Here is a 24,173-nt window from a genome sequence, read left to right on the forward strand (position 1 = left end):
TTCCCAGAATATATAAACTAGGCAAGGTTTGACGGTATAAGCTCTTTAAAGTATATTAAAGTGCCTCTCGATTTGACAATTCTGATAGCTCAAAAGACTGCCAAGATTGTCACGAAATTTCCGATCCCAAGAAGGTAATAGATTTCTGAGTGACTTGGATCATGACAAAGAGTCTGAGATTTACAGAATGCTGTATTTTGGCAAATGTAATGTTATAGTTTACTAACCGCATACTGCCCTGATGTGTGTGTGTGTGTGTGTGTGTGTGTGTGTGTGTGTGTGTGTGTGTGTGTGTGTGTGTGTGTGTGTGTGTGTGTGTGTGTGTGTGTGTGTTGCAGCGGGAGTTTGCTGCATCTGCATATAACATTTTTAGCTGAAGAGATGAACCGAAGTCGAAACAGGTAAACTATCGCAAAGGTGTGAGAGCGTTGGCTCAAATAACAAGTAAATCAATTGAAGAATTTTGTAGACTAATTTAATTAACTTGTTGTAAAGCACATTGACAGATAACGTGTTTACACAATTGGTATTGTGCCTGTTAAGTTTATCTTTCCTTGTAAAGGAAAGGTAAGTACATTACATTAAATTAAGTAATGTGAATTACAGTTAATGCTTGAATAAATTGAAACTGAATTGAAAGGATTTAATATACAAGACAGGAAATCAATTTACTGACTGAGCTTTGGTGAAGCCTATCACTCGTGGGGATGGAAAGATTTCATTTCTGTCAGTCAATGTGTATGTCTATCTGTCTGTCTGTCCGTACGATATCTCTAAAACAGACTGCCTAGAAATTTAGTGAATCTTTTTGCATTATTCTTTTGGGTAACCATGATGGTAAGAAGAAAATAGCAGAAAAAATAAATTTGTATACATTCTCAATACACTCATAAGAGTTTCAAAAATGTAGCATACGTATTAACACATGTAACGTATTCCAACACATACAAGGTCACTTTATAGTGACTTGGTACGTAGACTGTTATTATTTAAACACTGACATGAAACCATATTTAATTAACAAAAATCTGAATATGTTATGTGGCGACATACGTCGGACAAGATTTCATATGTAGAATGACTTCATTTCTACACGAGTCACGATATTTCATGAGTTTTATTATACGTAATTTTCACGTCAACTTCCTTTTTGTTGGATTATCTGTCTGTATGTCTGTCCACAACAGATATCGAGGCAGAAATGAGTTATAGATTTTTTAGTAGTATACAAAGTAAACAAAAAACTATTACCGTATTTTGAAAATGTGAATTGAATCGTGAAAATCCTACTTAGAATTAGAGATAGATAGAGAAAGAGAAAGAGCATATTATTCGGAACTGAAAGAAGGTATGGTATATGTAGGTAGGTAGGCTTTACACGTACACGCATGCTGATCCAGATACGCAGGTCTACACCAGTCAATCGATGTGCGACTTCCGTTATATCAAGCGTTTGAGTCTAAGGAACGCGTACCGTATCTTCTTCTATGGCCTCCAACGTTAGTTAGCAAAATTCGATATGATATTAAATAATACTAAATTTAATCTTTTGATCATACATTATAGCTATTATAGCGATGGCAGCAATACTCTGTTATCTGGTTCAATAACAGTACGATTGATTAATCCCCTTGTAATTATAAAATGAGTGCTCCGCATGAGCGTCCCAGCGTAGACTACATTTAAAAATTATAAATCGCGAATTAATTTTTATTTCTTTATTTGAAACATCTTTCCAGTTGGCTCTGTAGGAAAGGTAATGTATTAAACTTTGCTATAGTCAAAGATTCAGTTTGCTACAGTAAAAGCTATTTTAATAAACTACAGCTTAATTGAATGCAAAATATTTCGGGATTTATTCTCAGTTAATATTCTGGAGGAAAGTAATTTACCCTAATTTATTATACATTTAGGGTAAACAGTTGTTAAATAAAAAATATTCTCATTCATTTTGTTCTAATTTTGGGTTCTAATATGTATTTCAAACATAAATTTTGGGATTTGTTTATCATAAATACCATTTGTAATACCATTAATAAATAATAGTAATACCATAGTAATGCCATTACAATTTCTTAGTTTAACGAATTGTGTAAATTATCATACTACCAGATATTTTTAATTAATAAAAAGAAATAAACTAATCAGAAAATACCAAAATTAAAAATAAAGTAACTGCTACCCGTTTCTCAAGCGGACCGAAAATCTTTCAATTACTCAGATTAGGTCAAAACGGCTTGACCGAAATTTCAATAATTCAATGTATTTAGTATTTAAAATTGAATCACATTAGGCACATGTCTATTCGTTTTAGAGTACATGAAACCTTTGGACAATGTTAAAGCATATTTAAATCACCAAATAAGTCAAAATAAAACATAAGTAAGATTCCGTAAGATTTCCGTATTCAGTAAGAAAACTTGCGTGTAGCTACTTTAAAAACAGAAATATTATACGCTTATTTTTATTTAAAAATCCCATTTATATAGTTCATAATATACTTTTATGTTCTGCTATTTATATTATGTGATACCTTTTTGACTTGAATTTCAAAGTACAAATTTTCACAATGTACGGATGTTCACAAAGAAATCCGTCGAAGGTTACAGTAGTCTAGTTTTATAATTTGTTTTATAATCGTGTAGAAAATGTACCAAAATAAAATTTAATAGGTCACTCTTTTAGGTATGGTAAATATAGAAGAAATATTAATTATACTGGGCATTCTTCTTTTATGACAATTTAAGTAATTTAGGATTGTGTGGTATATGTGATTTGCGCCCACTTCTCTCCTTATAAGAAGGTGGGCATAGTACCATTTTAAATGGTATAAACTACAATTTAAATACCAGTACGTATTCGAACTCATTAAAAAGTTTAGACGTTAAACGAAACAAACGTTCATTTATGCGAACAATCACGATAGTATGTTTACGATTTATCATAGATAGACGAGTGCCAAATCTCATTAAATTTGATAAAGATTATTTTAACAGGTGTTATGTATTTGTTTGTAATCTATATTGTAGATTGAGTGAATATGTTCTGTAAGTATATTCTTTAATTACACACAACTTCAGTTACAAGAATAGTGTAACGTTTCTGATAATATATACGTTTGCGAAGACGGTGACATTTTCATTAAATTTTATAATTGATTATGAACGAAGAATTATGACTAAAACTCATAGCTTCAGCTCAAACAATTGAATATAGTTATATATACAGTTCTTATATATTGAATGGATACATGGGCTTGTGAAGTTCAAAAAAGTAAAAAATATCTGATAACGATAAGATCTTTAGTATTATATTTGCTAAAACATTATTTGTTATTTCAGTAGTCTTCGTATACCAGATTTAGCATTAATATTGCCTTATCATGCGAAACTACCCCCAGCCCTAATAATACACCACTAGTATATGAGCGAGATTTGACAATGTATAGTTGCACTCCTAAACTTTTCATATTTTAATTAAGGGGGCACAAAATCTGGAAAATATTTTTGTTTCAAATTATATTTTTTGATTGTTTATTTCTCTTCTGAAGTTTCTGAACCCAATGAAAGGTTAAAAGATTAGTTAAAATAGGTTTACAAACATCTTCTGACAGAATTTTGCAAAACAAACTTACAGTAGTTTATACAGTACATACCTATTGGTAATTTTATATACGTCTATGGTATTTCTTTGTGGATAGACAAACTGGAATGTACGATATGCCATATTCAAAAACGTATGGGGACAGGACTTTTCAAACTAAAACATGAAACTTTGAGTGATGGCAAACCCCTTAAAGGTTTAATTGGTAAAAGGATTAAAAAGTGGTTTAGCTGTTAGGAGAAATACCTAAAGTGCCAAACATGCAGCAAGCAATATAACCTACGTAGCCTACTCTACCCTTAAGACGCCAATACCTGGAGTAAATTCCAAAAATATGAAATGGAAAATTATGAATATGACCATAAAAATCACTTCCACATATAAGGTTGTTATCTTAGTAATCAAGCCTATTTTTGGCTGTTCCTCTACTTTTAGAAAAATGTTTGATGGGAAAGACCTAAAATACCATCGAGTCATTGAATAATGTGGTTTGGGCTGGTACACCAAAACGAACTTTGTGACACTTCTTGTCTTTGAGTTTGGAGTGTATGAAGCTGTTTCTTCCTACAGTGAAGAATACATTTCCAAGGTAAAAGTTGTGGTAAAAGTTTGGAAGCTGGATGAAAAATTGTGCTGGCGATGAAGCGGCTCGACAAAGAACGCACGGGGTAGGAAGAAAGAGCTGCTCTCGAGCTCCAGAAGAAGATCAGGCACTCAAGAAATGTCCAGCCAGAAGAGGAAACTGGAAGGCCTTTATGAAGGAGAAGAAGGTCCTGAAAATCCATCTTACTGTGCAGGGGAACGTTTTCCATGGATTTTCTTTATTTTCCGACATTTCCGAGCATGTAGCATAATTAGAGCGTTTGTTATCACTAGTTATACGTTTAGAAGAAATAAACGTATCCAAATTTTCCAACCTACCTGCAGAAAAAGTTTCAGTTACAATCGGCCAATAGATGAATGAAAAAATAACGACTGAAAATTATAGTTTTATTATACAGTTTTAGCTTTATTTCTTTCATCGCTCAAACTTCTTAACTTATAGTTAGTGTTTCTTTCTTGTAAAAGACAGAAAGCTTGCTTAAACAATATATATTATATAATACGTATATAACAAATGGTTTTAGTCAAACGTTAGCTAAATGAAATTATATCTATTTTAGAAATCCATTTTTAAGCAATACTAGCTGTTTCCCGCGGCTTCGCACGCTTTTCGTAAGTTTTGCCCGCGTATGAGCATTTCTGGTTGAAGTAAATTATATTTCCAACCCCGATGTAGATTTTACCTTGATGTCACGATCAAGAAAATATGTAAAAAATGTATTGTACATGCATAATGTATTTTATTACAAAGTGGTCTACCACTCAACCTTTAAGTTCAACCAAAAATTTAGTTTAGACAATTATACATCATAACTTAGCGCCTTCAAATAGTGTTTCATTTTTTGTCGCATTATATATGTTTACAAAGAACAGCTGATTAAAAATTTGAAAAGACTCTTTCACTTAATAACATATGTTTGCTGCAATGCATTTCTTACGGGTATTTCTGTAACCAGTGGGGCGGAATCCTGAATCGGGAAAGGGATAAAAAGTATCCTATAACCTTCTACAGATCAAGACGAACAAATTAAAAAAAAAATTAGGCGAATCCGTCCAGCCGTTTGTGAGTGATGCTGTTACACACGAACAGTTTCATTTATATATATATAGATTTTGGTAAAATAATTTGTTTTGGAGTTTCAAAACAAGATTATTTTGTTAAATTGTAATCTGCAGATTATTACTATTAGAATAGAAATGTAGATAAGCAACTAGAAATGAGTGCAGAATTATTCCTAAGTACTAACTAGACCCAAACCTCGTTACTATAACTTTTTGCAACCGTAATATTATTCTGTTAACGACCACGTTTTTTATGGATATCTGTATATATAAATTAGAATTGAAATAAATTCTTTCTCTGAATGGATATTATGCTGCTAATGAATTGTTTCCGACTTATTCATATGCAATTTTTATATGGGATTTCTTAATTTCACTATGGATATAAAATTGACAAATACATTCTACTGATAAATATGCATATTTAGTTATGAGTTCATACTAGTTTATCATTAAAACAATCAAAATGCACATCATGTATTCACAAAATTAATAATATTTCTTGAAACTCTTTGATTTTTGAGTAAGAGTAATTTCAGTTGCAATAGACCATAAAAATATCAACGAATTAAAATAATAAATAAATTTAAACATACAATAATGTTATGTTTATGTAATATATGAATTATGTAATCTGGTTTGACAGTTAATGAAATTTTAAATTAAAATATAATTAATGCATTAATTAATTCAATTTTGGACTAGAATTCAATATGTTAGACCAGAACATTAGTTTTAAACGTCGGAATTATTAGAACTGTAACAAAACAATAAACTTACTTTTGATTAAAAATCTATATAAAATAAATTATATTCGAAAGAGAGATTGCTCTCATTACGTTAATATTTCAAAAACATTCTTAAAACCTAAAGATTAAAACATGAAGCACGCGATATCCTCCATCGTGTTTAATCGGCGAAAGCTCCGTAGTTTTGAAGGATTAAAATGGCAATAAAATATAGAATTTTATGTCTATTTTTTGTTGTGGGATTTACATAAATTAGTTTTTTATCCATTAAGATAACACTAAAACGTATTGTGAAATACTTATTCATTTTCTAACAAGAAAATGAAATGTATTATTTTATTTAATGAAGGGGCGGTAAAAGTATTAGCGAAAACGTAATGAACATTTAAAACCTGCTATATTTTTATAAAGTTTGAACTTTGTACTGAATACAAACCACGAGGAGGGGGATGATTGCTCTAATGCGAACAGCGAAATCGTTTAGAACAATAAACGAGTTAATTCTTGAGTTAAAAGCACGTTTTAGGTCGGAGTTCAGTGGAAGCGTCAAGTAGTTTTTTTCTATCGAGTCCATCGAGTTATAGAAGACCACGGTTATCTAACTTGCATGGTTATATCCGTGCTTGCATCACCATCCTGGTGTGAAAAAGATAATTTTATTTATTCTGATGACAACAAAATTGTATTGTCGTACTATCATTAACCTATTAAGTTATAATAAGTACGCTATCTATTGGTTTGTTAAATTAAATTAAATTAAATTGAGTTTTTGACGTGGAAACGATGCTCTTTTGTTTATGTCTTTGCTTATGCATGTAAAACCTTACATTGATTTCTACATATATATCTGCATAATGCACGATGAATGAAAATCCCAATTTATTATTTATATTATATTTCTAAAAGTGTTTATAACATTACAATAATTTGATTTTGTCATGCAAGTTTAAAGGGATTTTGGCTAACTATTTTAATATCAATGAACAATACGGTTATAATATAAGTTGCAGTTAATGATAATTCTAATTTTTATTTTATTATTTTGCCAGAGGTGAATTGCAGTATTAATAAAAAATAAACAAGGTGTCACAGCAATAATAATGTGAGTTCAAATGTGATCAAGGATTAAATCTCTAGCAGAAATGAAGTAAGCTATTTACAAAGATGCTTGAAATAATGTTATTGAAATGCTTGAACGAGTATCTCACGTTGACGACTGAGGATTACAACGTAATGAACTCTCTTTACTTCAGACATTAGGTGTTGACAGTTTTATTAACTCTAGACTCGCTTTGGAAGACGTCGATGGCAGTTATCACTACTAACCGAAGAGCATGGAGAAGTTGGTGAAGGTGGAGGTGCGGCTCAGATAGTCTGCTGAGGTCTTGATGTCGAGCATGGTGTGCCAACAGCTGATCTATGTCACACTACACATGCTGCAGTCTTGCCACTACACACGACACTACACGCTATACACGGACGACCACTATCTGACGGTGGCGGCGGCGGCGGCGCGGGCGGTGATAACAGCCACCCCCGAGGGGCGGGGCCAGCTCTGCTGGAAAATCAATGGCAGCCAATCAGCTGGTCCGGTTTCCCCCTTCCTCTCCTCACTCAAGACACCCACCCCTAGCCCGGAGGCACCTCCGAAACAGATATTCTAAGACTGATCAGTGTTTGGCTCGAGATATTAAATATAAAACAATCCTTATTCTGTGTGGTGCCCCTTAATCATCCTGTACTTTGTGAACCTTCGTATCACTCCTTTTAATTGCTCGTTCCCTTTGAAACTCCTTCATTTTCCCAAACTCGCTCTAAGGGCACTCACAAAGATGTCCTTTGTTCACTTCGTTTTTGTTTGAGCTCCTTTTAGCGCGCTGGAGCACATGCAAAGCCGTAAAGTTTTGGCTGTGAAAGACCTTTTGAAAGTTGCTGCCCTCGTTACTTTCATTAATTTTCAACAAGAAGACTTCTCTTTTGAAATGCTATTCGGGCGTAAGAAAGGAGGTGAATGTTTGAAATACAGACTCTGCAAAGAGTAATGTATTATAACATATAGTAAATATGCTTTTGGAAAAAAAACAAGTACGGCTTAAGGAATACTATATGCGTTTTTAATATTTTGTTTGTATATGTAAATTTTAAAGAAAGGGTGATTTTATTACACTTTATCTAAAAAAGCTTACAAAAAATTAAATTTATTTAAGAATATAACTAAATGAGAATTAAAAAATATATATTTGAAACTTTGATAAAAAATCATTAATCCTTTAACAATTAATTATGTTTTCAGTCAGTCGCATTGTTTCTCACTAGGCTGTTTATGACTGGAAAACTTTTGTTGTTGTTGAGAACTTTTAGTTAGATATAAATATCAATATTTGCATTTTTTTCACAAGCATCAGGAAACACTCACAACCGTCACACTAAACTCACAACCGTCACACGCCAAAAAAAATTTAAATCATGACCAGTCCATTTTTTTATTGAAAAACCTCTATTTTTGAATAGTACTCATTATGGGTTGTCTTAAAAAAATGTTAGGTTTGAAGTTAGTCATCGAATACTATGGTAATACTCAAAATTGTACTTTTTTCTGGGAATGATACTATGTTTGCAACAATATCAACTAAAAAAGTTACTTTAATATAAATCTATGAATTTATTTTCATGATTTTAAAATTTTTATAGGTAGGTTTTATGAATCATTAAACAATAATTGTAATTAGAGTATTTTTACATATGAAAAAATCATTTTAAAAGCACTGTGACGGTCGTGAGATTTGTTACTCTCCTTGAGGAAAAATCTCTTTAAACAAGCACTTAATACAACACAATTTTGGAACCTTGTGTACAAAAATAAAGTAAAAGATACAATAAACCAAAATAAATAAAAATCAAAAAATTAAAAACAAATTTTTTTGTCAAAGATATATTTGGTAAAAATCAGCAAGGCTTTGAGAATGGCCCATTGATTATAGCATTTTAAATTAATGTTTTGAATGAAATCATAAGCTAGATATGAAAGATGACTTTCTTGAAAAGGCGATTTTGTAGGTTTTATATTGTAGCTAATCTCATCTTTCTGTGTTAGTTCGGTTGACGTAGTTTTAATAGTTTGTTTGTTGGTTAATTTTCAAAATTGGGTACCTATACTTTTTGATCCGAGAGTAGGCTCCTCTTCCTCCAAAGAAGAACTCAATTGATTTGGTGTCAAAAAATCAATTGGAACACCTCGTAGATTTTTAAAATTTAAACTGGATTTCATAATATAATTACTTTTCTTTTGAGCATTAAGATTATTATGACTTTTAGTTATGGACATATAATGGAATGAGTTAAAATATTTAAATTTGAAAGTACTAATTTAAAAGAATTTTGACTTGTTGGATCGCATTTTGTAATAATAGTAAGCAAAATCATTTATATACTGACTGTAATAGATTGTGCCTAACCGAATATAATACTTTAAGAGTTTCACAAATTTAAGAGCAGCATTGGAACTATTTTTATGCATTTCAGTCTTTATTATAAGAATACAATGAATTATTCAATGCTTGCACCTAAATATAATGCTTACAAGTTTAACTCCGTTCTTAACTAAGTACGAATCTTGCTGTAAGCTAATCACATACATTTTCGTAATTTATTTGGACGACCTTGCAGATCTGAGACAAATAGCACCTGCAGTAGTACTGTACTAATGCTTCTTATTGTAGTAATCAATTAAGAGGGTTTTAATTTGGAAACACTTGTAAAAAAGCTTATTCAATTTTAAAATTCAGAATAAACAGTCAGCACTATAGCTGTTGATTTGACCTTAATTTCTAATATATTTCTACAGCCACGGACCTGGAAATGAAACAAAAGTGGTCAGTGTCGAGTGTTCGTATCCGAGTGGCCATTAACACGGTTTACACAATACCAGTTGTATGCCGACTCGCGGCTGGCACGCCACGCACGCGTGTACGCTGGGGTGGAGGGGGAGGGGGATATGATCAAGTACGGTGGCGACCCTGTGAGAACCTATTGATACGCTACTTGTTTACCCCCACTGCTGCACCATTAGGCAGTAACAACTCTATTTTCAAAACACCGTCAACGAGTGCCCTCCACACCCAGTGTTCCCACGGCCATCCACATGTAAACAGCCGGTATTGTGTGTCACGCCGGCACATCTATATTTTTGGCAGATACCTAGAAAAAAACTGTGAGGTTCTCAACTGAACGAAAAGTATTAATGCAAATAGATATAAAGGATGTTGATGCTATATAGCAGTATCGGCAAACACAAATGCATACGTTACGTTTGATAGTAACTATCTAAATATAATAAAGGATATCGGAGTCTCTTTTATCAAGACAAGTGTTAATAATATAATTAAGTTTCAACGAAAAGTACTTTATTTGTTGGGACGAGAACTACTGACGGGACATATTTGGTTATTGGCGAAAATAATTAGTTCTACAGAGCCTTAGAAGTCTCTTTTTCACAGCTGCAATACGCCGGTTGTGAACGAAGACCTAAAAGTACTACCAGTTGTTACTGTATTCTGTAACAATATTTATTAACTTAGTTGCTTTATCCAACATTATTTTATGTGGTCTAAAAAAGAGTTCTAAAAATTTCAATACTCTTGACCAACAGGCTATAAAAAGTTTGCTCTTTATTACAGTCTGCTGAAAGAGGTAAAAACTACAGTTAAATGTATTCTTCGAAAATAAATCTTCAAGTCAAGGAAAATTCTCAACATTTTGTTTATACAAACGAAGTTAAATATTTTGCGAAAACATCAATTATCTTAATGCCACTGCTCATTAAAATGGTAGTCGATATACTATTATTCGAAGAGAATTCAAATTTAAAAGCAGCTTTCCGTTTTGATTGCTGTACAAGAAGTGTCTAAGTACAATACAATGTCAGGTAGTTAATTAAATTTTCCCTGTAAGTTTAAGAATGAGACTGGTGCTTCCAAAGCCCGTTGTAGTAATTCGAATAACTCATTTCCGCAATCAATTCCGCTTATTGTGATAGTGACAATTCTAAATATATTCTATATCAAAACAAAATAGCATATTCAAATTTCATTCCGTCAGCAATTTGTCTTGTGCCCTCTTTGATAGGAATAACACGAGTCTTTTGTCAGTGCGGTTCGACCTCGATATTATAGCCTGAGAAATAACTATAAGGTTGAGAGGATAACAGGGTTTTTGATATTTGCCATAGTTATATGTTACAAAAGGTATAACACAACGTATTATACCAGTATCCCACTTTCGCCCGTGCTGGTGCGATGTGTGATTGTGATTCTCGTACTCTCGATTTGTACTCGACTTGCATTCTGTGCAGTGACAACACCTGGGTATGTTTAAACCGTTTCTTTACCTTCTTTTCTTCTTTGTCTTCTTTAGTTTTGTATGTATTGATATCTCCTCCCATCTGACGAAGAGGATTCAAATCCTAGAAACGTTGTGTTATACATTTTGTAACAAATAACGATGGCAAATGTCTGAAATCCTGTCATCATTCCAAACCTTTCATCGTCAATACCACACTAAACAAAGAATAAGGTGGATATGTCTCCACATAAAACCACCTTAACAAGAAATCAATTAACATACTACAACGAGGTAAAGGTTTTCAACGCTGTGCCGGATGTTATAACTCTCAGGTGAGAGGTTAACTTTTACCCAGTTTTACTTTTACGTATTGAGAATTTCTCTTGATTCCACGACTTGTATTGACGTTAGTGAGCATTTTTTTACTACTAGGCAATAAAAAGAGTTTGAGTTTTTTTAAGTCATACAATGTGTTAGCTATATTTAGCTATCAAGTATTTTATCTCGATTGACTTATCGTTAAATTTGGTTATCTGACCGTGCAACTTGGTTAACTTACCGTTATTCTGATTTGAATATAATTCACATTGGTTAAAATGTTACACCAAAAAACGTTACGCCTCCGTTGATCGTTCACGTTGGCGTGAAGAGCATAGTCTGATTTAGTTAACGTATAGTTCACCATTGTTTACCTATAGTTCAACTCGATTAACGTATCGTTCAGTCTGGTTAACGCACAATTCATCTTAGTTAAATGCGAGGTTTAGGTGAATCATCCCGTTACCCGGTAGTTTCACCCTGAGCAGACGGTGCTAGGCGATGTCAGCTCACCTGATTAAATTAAGGCGGCGTGGCGGCACCCCCACCCCGGCCTCATTTCCGCCATCCGCTGTTAGTTCTGAATTAAACAGACGTTAAGAAATCAACTCCTATGAAAAATAACCCTCCGGCTGTCATAATAAACTTACTACCAATCTCGAGACGAGCGTTTCCTGCTGGGATTCCATTTAGAACTAATCGTGTTACGGTACAACAACAGTCGCGGTGGCGTGACGCTGTTGACGAGTGATGTCGTGGACGTCGGATGTAGCCTTCAGTCTCGTGAAATATTGATAGTAACAAGTTGTAGATTTTATAGATTTGCAGGATGATCGTGATTCGGATATAAACATTCCGAGGTAGTATAACCAAAATCGGTTATCAATCTCGTTAGGATGAAACGGAATAATAACAAGAGAATTATTGTCCGGCTAATTATGTTGTCCATCATTTGATGTATTTTCACCATAGTAAGAGAAACCCTTTGTAATATCTACGATATATACTTCTTGACGTTTTTAAAATTATGTAAGGAAGTTCCCTTTAAATGAAGGGTTCTAACTCAAAATTGTCGAGTGGCAGTCCTTATTTGTGTTGGAAAAGAATTCCTTAAACATGAAAGGAATTTAACTCGTACTTTACATATTCAATATCTATAAGTTCCTTATTTTTATACATAATTATATATATATATATATTATATATAGGTGGGATATCTATAAAACGTACAGTTTTTTAAATTTCCAAAGATAAGTATTCCTCACAAAATAGTACAAACCTTTTTTAACCATTCGGAAAAAAGATCATTTATGGGGAAAAAATGTTTTTAATGCATAACAAAAACGATCATTTGTGTAAACATTTTAGAATGTTTATTCTTCCATTTCAAAAATTCCACTTACAATAGTCTAATTATGGATATGGTAAGAGCCACAAATTCATAGTGATTTTGATGAGGGATGTATTCATTGTGTGAAGTGTATTATTGTAAGTGAACATATATTAAAACGTCAAGTATAAAACGGATAATAAAAATGTAAATGTAAACATTATGGATTATTATTGTCTACATTCTTTTACGATGTAATGTTCCAAGATACAACATATTTGTATTATATTTGTAGTAATAGTTTAAAGTGATAATAAAATATGAAGGAATTGAATATTAGGGGGTTGAACTGTAAAGATTGGCCGACAAGACAGGAGGGTAACATGTGGCGGGCCGGGATTGTGCCGGAACACTGCGGTCGAGCGACGTCCGTCCGGTGTCCGGTGCGACTGAGAGGCTACCGGTGTGACGTCACGGTCACGTGACTCACTTCTTGCTCTCTACACGTATTTCTTTATTAGGTTTATTTCTATCATTTCATAACGACGGTTCCCATAAATAAACGTGTAAAATTTTTTCCCTCAACATTAACGTATAGTCTTGTAGATGGCAGATATTATTGTTCATAAAAATGTCTACAATAAAGAAGAAAAACACACTTTTCTTGCCGCAGTTCCTGAGGCACCATCTTTCTGGCTCCGGAAATTCAGATAAATGTAAAATTAGCAAGTAAATTGCAGCCTACTAAACAAAAAATTTAGAGAACAGAATTACTCTAAAATTGTAAAACATGATGACATTGGTCCTACCTATCAAAACAGTTACAAACACATTTTATAATGGAATGTCTCTCTGGTTATAAAGTCTCTAATGTGTACCAAAAACATTAAAGTACTTTTCTAGGCTATGTTCAGTAACGAAACTTCATTACATCATACAAGACCTCCCTAGTAATCAAAGCTACAAAACTTGCAAGAGGATTTCCTCAGATATCTGTGCTGGGTCCTATACTATTTATGTAACTTTTCAAAATTCATTTAAAATTCTTGTACTCAAAATATACTGTGTGTCAAAAATATTAAACTCCATAAAACATGTAACTTAATACAAAAACATTTTACTAACTTATTAATGTTAATGAAATCTCTCCCTTATAGCTAATTTAATAACCTTCAAATAATCTTTATTAGACAAAAATAAACATAAAATACCAACACAACAATTGTTAAGGCATAATTGTAAATTCATAGGAGTGACTACAGCCAATGGTCAGTATAGGGATCATGTTATAACCGATTGGAAACGTATCAGCTGTAAACTACAAAAATATGCACTATTTAAATCCAACGTGAAATGCAGATTACTTGAAGTAAATTTTCTGTATATATCAATACAACTCTAATTTTAGAAGCTAGCTTTCAGTCACTTGGCATACTAACTGTTTGGCTCTCTACATGTACGAAGCAATCTTCTACATATGTAGACTAAACCTACAGATATAATTACAAACATCACATTTTCCGTTATTACGTCCAGCCTCAACACCGCACTCCTGTTCACGTAATGTTCAACTCGACAAATCAAATATCGCCCAATACAGTTTGTTTGAACATATTATAATTATAATAGCTTCATATAAACTCAACAACACCCTCAACCAAATTATTAGTATCCTTCGACGCAACTTTTACATATATTTAAACTATTGTTACTATAGCAGCGTGTATAAAGAAAATCAATGACATTTTATTCTTTTGGTACCATTAGTTTTTTATGTTCCCAAGTACTCACTTTTACAGTTTTAAAGAACGGGCTCATTACTTTGCTTATTTAAATTCTGTGGTTTTTAAGCACCATCGTGCTGTGTTTTTGTAATACTTTTGATTTTTATTTTATAAATCTGCGTTTTATTCTGTTAAAATGCGCTTCAGGAAGAATTAGAAACCAAGGAAAGTCAGACTTGATCTTTCTGTCATTATGATTTATTAAAAAGACATTGCGTAACAAAATACTTGTGTTCCGAAATTTTACATATGTGTATGTTCACAGAGATTTTTCAAGCTATGGCTTTCAAATCTTTACTAGTTGTTTGTATTAAAATCAGTGGTAGCTATATTTATCATGACTGTTGGCTAAAGTTATGGTAATAAGACCTTATTTTGAATGTTCTGGAATCAATTTCTACGAAAGAAAATATACTTTACGAGGAAAAAAATCTCATTGGATAAAAAACCCATGAGCAGAATTTCCCGAGAAAAGGTACACCAGAGTATCCTAATTTAACAGGGATTAGATAGAGAGGTACCCAACCCCCCTAACTGTTAGCAGGCCTATTAGTACCGGGACTAAAATATCGACTAATTAATATGCCGTGGACTGAGGCCGTGTCAGACGACCCGCTCGAAGGCGTCCATACGTGTCCCGCGTGTCAATCAAGCGGCTCTAGTAGGGAGTCCTTATCGAGCACGCTGGCAGAGCTTGTTGGGATATACCGGCTTGAACAACGTTTCTTTCGTGTATGAGGGATGTATATTGGACGGAATCTACATAAATCTGCAGGCGAAAAGTGTTAAAGGATGCCGCACCACATAGCGTACTTGACATTTACACGACTGATTCTGCTGTTTAAAGTGGGATATATTGGTGAAGGATGTAAGGCGCATAAGTGTAAAATTGTATGTTATTGTTTATTAGATTAAAATTTGTGACGTTTGCTATACAATGTAATATTATCGCTGCAATAAAACTGATTTGATTTGATTTGACATTTACTCTGGTTCTGTTGGTGGGATACGCACACCGCCTAGCCCACTTGACTGTTACTTTGGTTCTGTTGGTGGGATACGCAAACCGCCTAGCCTAATTTTATAGAAGAATTGGAGCCTTTCTCGAGATACAAGAATTCCTTTAGTTATCCATGAACCTTGCAGCTTTTTACTGTTTTTTTGTTTTCCTGAACGGGCATGTAGCATCCAGATAGTGATTGAAGGTGTCACTAAATGACTGATACATGTCATCAACATTTCCACACCCGCTCAAAGACGCCCAAGACTCGGGTTTTAAACATCTATTCAGGTGGCAAATGTTTTGGGAAGTAATTGCCCTAGTAATTTTGAATTTTGGATTTTGATTTTCTAATTTTCATCCATGAATCACGACCTCCTGTGCAAACGAATCCTGAATCACGACTCTGGTTCTGTTAGTGGGATACGCACACCGCCTAGCCTACTTCTAGTTCTGTTAGTGGCATACGCACACCGCCTAGCCTACTTGACGGTTACTCTAGTTCTGTAAGTGGCATACGCACACCGCCTAGCCTAGTTGACGGTTACTCTAGTTCTGTTAGTGGCATACGCACACCGCCTAGCCTACTTGACGGTTACTCTAGTTCTGTTAGTGGCATACGCACACCGCCTAGCCTACTTGCCGGTTACTCTAGTTCTGTTAGTGGGATACCCACACCGCTACTACTTGACGGTTAATCTAGTTCTATTAGTGGAATACGCACACCGCTACTTGACGGTTACTCTAGTTCTGTTAGTGGGATACGCACACCGCTACTTGACGGTTACTCTAGTTCTGTTAGTGGGATACGCACACCGCCTAGCCTACTTGACGGTTACTCTAGTTCTGTTAGTGGGATACGCACGCTACATAGCCAAAGCTGATCTCCACAATCCATACGCGCTTTTAGTATTGGTCGCATGACGTAGGTTTGGTGATGTAGTGCACCTCGTAAACTCATTACGGTGTGAGCAGAAGGAGTATGAGGAGGAAGAAAAATAACAGACATATATGGATTTAACCAACGATGAATAAAGAGAGACACACAATATTACCATTCGTTTCCTGATTTATTAAAAGACCATCACAAACAGGATTTTCACTGTTTTCGGATGTTCTACAAAAAGTACTTTAAAGTCTTGGATATGATCAGACCTATGATAGAGGAATTTAACACGTATTTAAACGACCGGTAACTCCTGAAGAACGACTGGCGTGTGTAGGAAGTAGGATATAAATAATATGGTAAAAATGATATATAACTTCAAGTGTGATACATATAAACATTTCTGTATAATCACGGATCTATCGGAATAATATATTCTTAGCTTGTGAAATACGTGAATAAATCAAGAATTTGAACAGATGAAGAAGGATATATTCCAGTACATAGATAGATTAAATAGTAATCGGATAATGGGCTAAGAGGTCATTAAAAGGAGTAACAAAACACATTGGTATAGATTAAAATACTTGTAAAATGGAAATGTAATGAGGTATGATGACACAAACAGATATCAATAGATAATTATAGAATTGGTGTTAGAACATGAGAGTATCCACAGAAGTGAATAATGCAAACCAGTGTGCAAAGAAGGAGTTGCAATGCCTCTATTATTGGATCAGAACCAATATATGGTAAATTAAGAATTTGGTGGACGATGCAGACAGGATATTACATTCAAATGAGTGCATGGTTTTCCAAGGAACTGAGATGTGACTGGGACTGAATTACCTTTTGGAAGAAGCAGGTATTCCCCTCCCCTTTCCGCAAGGTGCACCAGATGAAATAAGAGAAGAAGGAAGGACATGCTCAGGCGAAGATGATATCAACGAGATCTCAAATCCGAAACACAGCAAACATCACTGAGAGTAGTAAGAAACGAACTGTAGAGTGATAGGTTCCCTCATTGGCTACTAGATATACTGTGTACATATAAAATTGGGATTCGAGTACTAGATCTTTTATCTAGGAAATGTAGTGGGATGTTTTAAATAACAGTGCTTGATTACTAGTGCGTACCAAACCTTGAGTTACCTTCTCCTTGAGTTACGGTGCAAACTAACTGAAAGAACGCAATACCGTTTGTTGTTCAATATATATATATATAATAATTCTGGAAAGTCCTGGGACGGAACGGAGACTGAACTGCCTGTGACAGGGCATGCACAACAAACCAGTGGGAAAAAGAAAAGAGTCCTGGCCCTCAGACAAATTATACACATTTATGTTTGATATTCCCAGTAAGAGCGGAGGGAGTCTCTAGAAGCCAATTAGTCTCAGAGGCTACCAAAATTAACAAGTTTAAAAAGTCTTCAGAAACACACAAGTTCACGTTGATACTCAAGAAGAATTGAAGGGTAATGTATGAAAAAAAGAATAAATAAGAATGCTCTCATTTTCTGTTTGGATGAAACAGAAGATGTTCTCAGGTGTCACCCTGATGCTACTAGTACATGTTCCAGCCTTGTAACTACTTGGAATATAGTATCTACACCTGTAGAATCCCACTACACGTTCTCAAGGATTCGCGGCTTCTAAAAGCTTTTAGTCAGTGTAGTCTTTAGTGGGCCAAGAGAATCGCCTCTGGGCTACCTGACATTATAGAGCAACGGTTAGTGAAAACATGACGCTTCTGGCACTGTAGTAGAACCTATCATTCAAGTCTTATCCTTGATTATGAAGTCTTATAATGTTTCATGGTCAAGGTGATAAGTAATAAGTAAGCCATGGTCAAGTTGTATAATTGTGAGTTGCATAACTTACAATATTATACAATGAGTAAAGTGAAAATGTTTGTTTCTACGGGTTACAAACATGACTTAGCGGAAGGAGCTGACATTTTGTAGGAATACCATATACAGGAAGGCTACAGGATTATTAAAGTTGCATCTAAATATCTCACCGGGAAGATAAACATATAAGAGATTATAGGAGTTTTAACCTCTGAATGTTTTGATATTAAGAGAAGGGGGGAGAGCGAAGATGAAATTTTCTTCAAATGACCGCAGCTTGTCTGATGAAGGGTTCGATATATTTGACCAAAACATGTACTGTAGCAAAACAAGAGGTAAGTAAAAATGGAAATATTACTTATAAATACCGCGTACTGCAAGTATGTCAGAAAAATCTCACCGCTCAGATAAAATGTCAAATTTCCTTAATTTTGCAAGAAATAATTCCTTCATCAATTATAAAACATGTTGCATTTTTGAAAATGCAAGAATATTAAGGTATACAAGAATAATTAAGGTATTGATACCTTAATTATTCTTGTATTGAGTAAAGCGTTCAACGTCGTATGTAAGAAACAATGACTACGCTACAATCAAGTAATTTTTCTAATTAGATGTATTACAATTTGAAATTTACTATTTAAACTCAGTTAACAAATTTTCTATGACCTCTCATGTGATATACTTTATAGATACAGCAATTTTCAAATAATACAAAATAAACCGGTTATGTTTTTAATATGGTCACACTATTATGGTATTTATGGTATATATTTTATCATCTTGCAGGTGGATACGATTAAGATTAGCCAGAGCCCCTATCAATGTTAATTGTATCCAACGTGATACGAACGTAAGTACAGTGTTACACCGAGAGAGCGGGTATGGGAGGCGAGGCGGGCGGCTTATCTTGCGGCGTAAGTTGGTGGACTCGGGCCGGAAGCATTGCCATAGCAACCTATCGATCCAGACAGCACAGGAACTCTGAAATTTACCATTTCTCCTCTAAGTGGGGGAGCCATTATCTGTCACTCGTTCACTTGCTAACCTTCGCCTCCTTTTAATTAACACTACGAACAAAAGCCGCTCCAACGACCACCACGCTCCAGAATCAATTACGTGATAAAATAATAACGATGTGATTAATTATCTATCGCCTTATTGCTCATTGTGTTCTGCATTTATTGAAAGTGCGAAGAAGATTAAGTTTTTTTTTTAATTACAAAAGGCTTTTGTATTTGTATTAAAAAAAGGAAAGCAGTAATTATTATATAGAAGAGAATGTACTAGTATATTTAAATTACCAGAATATTTTTGAAAAGCAAGTATTTTATTTGGAAATTGTATTTTGTTTTTCACGGAACAAAAACCCTCTCTAGTTACATTATACGGAAGTTAGAGTACAGTCCTAACTCCTGACTTCGTGTAAGAAGAGATATGGTATAGCTGTGTAATTAAACGAACTCGTTTTTTCTACTTTGCTAACAGCAAACAATAATTGTTACAAGTTTATTTATGACATTTATAGTATTAGAATTATAAAGAGTTTTGATCTTTTTGAAAGGTTTTATAGGCATTGTCAGGATCAAAGACGAATTTATTGTTAATATCAGTAGTATAGTTTTAGCTATATACACACTGAGGGTTGGTTATCACCTCAAACTCTTTACAATTTGTTAGCTTTTAGGCTTAAAAAGCCTGTGTCATAACTAAAATCCAAGTTTTCTGGTTCACACCGCATCGAAACATTGTTCACACAATTACATTCTTGAAATGTTTTATCATCTCTGTGGGGAACCATATTTAGTCAAAAAATATTAAACTAAAACTCAGTTAACAATTAATTATCTCAAGAGTTTAATTAGTCAAGTAATATATCAACACAGTGTGAACCGGGACAACTGAATGTAACTTAATGTGGTTTCTTTCTTGCAGGCTGCCGCTTACTGACAATTTAACGTTTTTCTTCTTTCTTTCTTTCAAACATTGAAGATGGTGTCAAGTTGTCGAAAAGCTGTTGTGTGAAGGAAGCCATACCGATCACTTAATGGTCATATATTGGTCGTTGGTTGAATAAGCACCACCCAATTACGACTTGGTCCTCTTCAAGTCACCTGTATAGGCTGATGAGTATTATCAGCACTTTCACTTTAACAACATTTGATTGAATTTGGCTCTACAGTGAGGCATAAATATTATTAAAATAATTTAATTGTGTGAGCACCGTTTTGACGTGGCATGAGATGTAAAACCTATATGTTTGTTCTTTTCGCCATACGCAGATTAAATAAGTAATATATCACATTATTTTCAAAATCAACCCTCAATTCTCAAAGTATAAATTTGAAGAACTTTAAAAATGCGTGTAAGTATTCTTGAATAATACAGAGCTTAGTATTCTGGAGAACAGAAGTTGGATTTTAAAGGTTATAAAATCCTTGACTGAGTTTTGGATTAGCGAAGGATTAATGGTAAGATGTGAGAATGTAAAATATACCAATAGAAACCTTTAAAGAACACCAAGAAAAACATCGACGACTGATATATTAGTGGACTAGCGAACCGGTCCGGCTTCGCACGGGTCCCGAGATTTTAATTTTTCTATATTCAATAATAAACAGGCATTGAGTTTTATCTTGCAGTTTCTGATATTGGTTAGAATTTTACTATAAAACCTCAAAATAATATATTTTACGCTAATCTGGCTAATAATAATTATATTTTATACATATAACTCGAAAAAATACGTTGTTTTCTTAACAGAAAAGAAAAATAGTGTACTGTTAAAAGTGTTATGTTAAATCCCCACAAAAACTTCCCTGTGTACAAAAATTACAAGTGTAGTAGATTTTAAAATAATTATCGTATTCTGAAACCACTTGTATTTTATTTATTGCTTCCGACCCGGTTAGGCTTCGCACAGGTCAAATAAATTTTAAAATACTATATTGAATCATAAACAAGATCTGATATGGATCAGAATCTTCACATAAAACCTGAAAATAATATAATGTACTAATCTGGCTAATAAAAGCCAATCGCCCTACCAATCAAATGATATTATGAAATTAGATAGATTTATAATCGTTTACAGAACATTAGACTATTATTACTATTAATAACTACAACATATAGTTTTCGTTGGATAACACAAATATGTTATTCGTGGAAGTTACCAGTGAAAGGGCAGCGTATAATTGTCCAGTCAAAACACTGAACGCTTAAATCTAATCTTGCAACACTGATGTTTGACCCTGTACTTGTTCGTTTGCAAGTGTTAAAACCCCCCTGAACCATCCCTGAACCAAGCTATAGTCTTTACAACTTATGTTTTGATTTTAGGATATACTTTGTCGAGCAATTCTTGAAGGTCATTTACTAGAACACATAGGTTTCCATTGTACAGATTTATTCTACATTGACTTGTTGAAAACTTCCATTACCAATTTCAAGCAACAATTCTGCAAAATGCTTGTTTTCAAGAGTAGATGAAAACATAGTTCTAATTTATTATCATATGGTTACACGTGTCATCGTTTGAGTGATGTATTAATCTCACAGCACGCGTTCCTCTTGTCACGACCGGCAAGATTTGACGAAGGTCACCTGAGAACAAAACTGTACATCCGTCCTTAGGTAAATTTATGTTTCATAAATAGCACATATTGTAATATTTAATGTTTCCACTAATATTTTCTTTGAGATGATAGCTTCATCTCAAGCAGTTAATGAGCAGTCACGCATTAAGATTCCAGTTTTGGTCTGTTTGGAAATACTGCAAACGCTGCTCTTATCTTCAGTAGCAATTTTCAGAGAAAGTTTGAACGTCGCGTCGCATGTGCAGTTCTGCCTCTTTCTAAAAGTGTAGCTGCAGACGGTGCGACGACCAGTGCAACTTTTTTCCGGTTAATCTTATTTTGGCTAAGAGTAAATGTTTACGTTTAAATGTGGCAACGTTTTTACCGTACCTCCTAGAGTACTAAGGAAAAAAGAATTTTCCTTCGTTCTTAACAACCTATTTAACATTGTACCGTAAACTTAAATCTAAACCGTTAAATTTGTGTACCTACAAGTATACTAATGTAGTAACTTTACTAATCGGTTTTAATTAAGTTTAGTTAAAGATTAGTTAATCTTGAATTCCATTAATATACTTCGCAGTGTAGTATGATGCCCGCTCAACCCATCAGAGCACAGGCGTTGTTCTTTAGTCATAAGTCACGTAACAATAACACGAGGGTTTTAAACGTAACTCCTATCTACAAAAATATTGATCGAAATTATTTGCTTAAAGATTAATTTTACCTAATTTTTAAGTATCTTAATGGATTTTTATGGGTACTTTTCTCTAGTTTCTTTAATTAAAATATTGATGTACCATACCTAGGAATATACCCTAGTTCTTAACGAAGCCGATGGTGAAAGTTGTATCAAAATCTGTTGAGTAGTTCAGAAAATAGCGATGCACAAACAAACCAATACAAAAATAATTGTCTTTCAAGAAGATGATGCTATTGGAAAAATGTGTATTATATAACTTTATCTCAATAGCTGCACAGTTCGTAACAAGTTACTTTAAACTTATTGTGAATGGGTTTAAATAAATTAGCAGACACCTTTAAAAAAACCTTAGAGTAAAAACAATATATAACAAATATTTCAAAACTGTTATTAACATGGACCCAAAAATGATTGATGAAGATATATCCAGATTAAATGTAAGTATGCACTTTTGAGAGGCACCCAATACGCTATGAGGCCGACGTTACACACAGTTCTATCATCAACCCTTTGGCATAAATTTAGAAAGAAATTTAGATAAAATTTAGGTTACCAATAAATATTTAGTCGTATATTTTGTTTACTTCCATTTAAAATTTGAAACAGTGTCTCTCAGTTACTTTACAGATCTAAAAAGCTTCGGAAATTCTTATAAAAATGTAAACTTTAAGAGAAAATGGTGATTGTTGGAGATAGATATATGCCGTCGCAGATTTTGTTGTAGGCCTTTTTTTAATGTAAAATTCTTTAGTAGATTATTTTGTTTTAAGCTCAAAAATGTACATATTTCGCACTAATCAATGTTTGTACTTTACACGATATAAATCTGAAAGTTGTATCAACATTCGTTGAGTAGTTTATAAAATATCGATGCCCAAACAGACTAACACAAAAAGAAACTTATTTATACTATGTATTGATTTATATATTTTATAATTTGAGCTGCTTTTATAACAGTGCCTAAGATTATGTTTCTACCCTCTACTCCTAGTAGCAATGTAATAAAACGCTGTGTCTAGTAAAACTTATTTGTATCGTTTGAATAATTATTAAAAAGGTCATAATGCAGCTATGGTGGAAACGGGTTGATTTAATCTGAATGTTGACTTTAACATTCTCCGTTTTACCGTACATAAACTAATTGAAAAATATATTATGAATAATAATTTTTAGTGAGTAGGTAACAAGGAATGTTTGTAAATAATTAATTAGCTATAAGTTAAATCATTTTTAGTGAGGAAAGAATACAAATAAACAACACAATTTTGTCCTACATAATATTAGTAAAAAAGTCATGATAGTTATCAAAAGGGCATTTGCACCAGTACAAATGTTAACAGAGTGAAAAAAAATTACTTCTCATGTAT

General features: G+C 33.5%; 1 protein-coding gene across 1 annotated transcript in view; it reads right to left on the reverse strand.

Annotated features, from left to right (window-relative positions):
- LOC124368267 (transcriptional regulator ERG homolog) overlaps positions 1–7,490 on the reverse strand; it is an 86,808-nt gene extending 79,318 nt beyond the window's left edge. Inside the window, exon 1 of the mRNA XM_046825543.1 lies at positions 7,344–7,490. Coding sequence (XP_046681499.1) covers positions 7,344–7,416 — 73 coding nt within the window. The 5' untranslated portion in view covers positions 7,417–7,490. The remainder of the gene's footprint in view (positions 1–7,343) is intronic.
- Between the last annotated feature and the right edge of the window lie 16,683 nt (positions 7,491–24,173).

This window comes from Homalodisca vitripennis, chromosome 1 (genome assembly GCF_021130785.1).
Source record: "Homalodisca vitripennis isolate AUS2020 chromosome 1, UT_GWSS_2.1, whole genome shotgun sequence".
Taxonomy (NCBI): Eukaryota; Metazoa; Arthropoda; class Insecta; order Hemiptera; family Cicadellidae; genus Homalodisca; species Homalodisca vitripennis.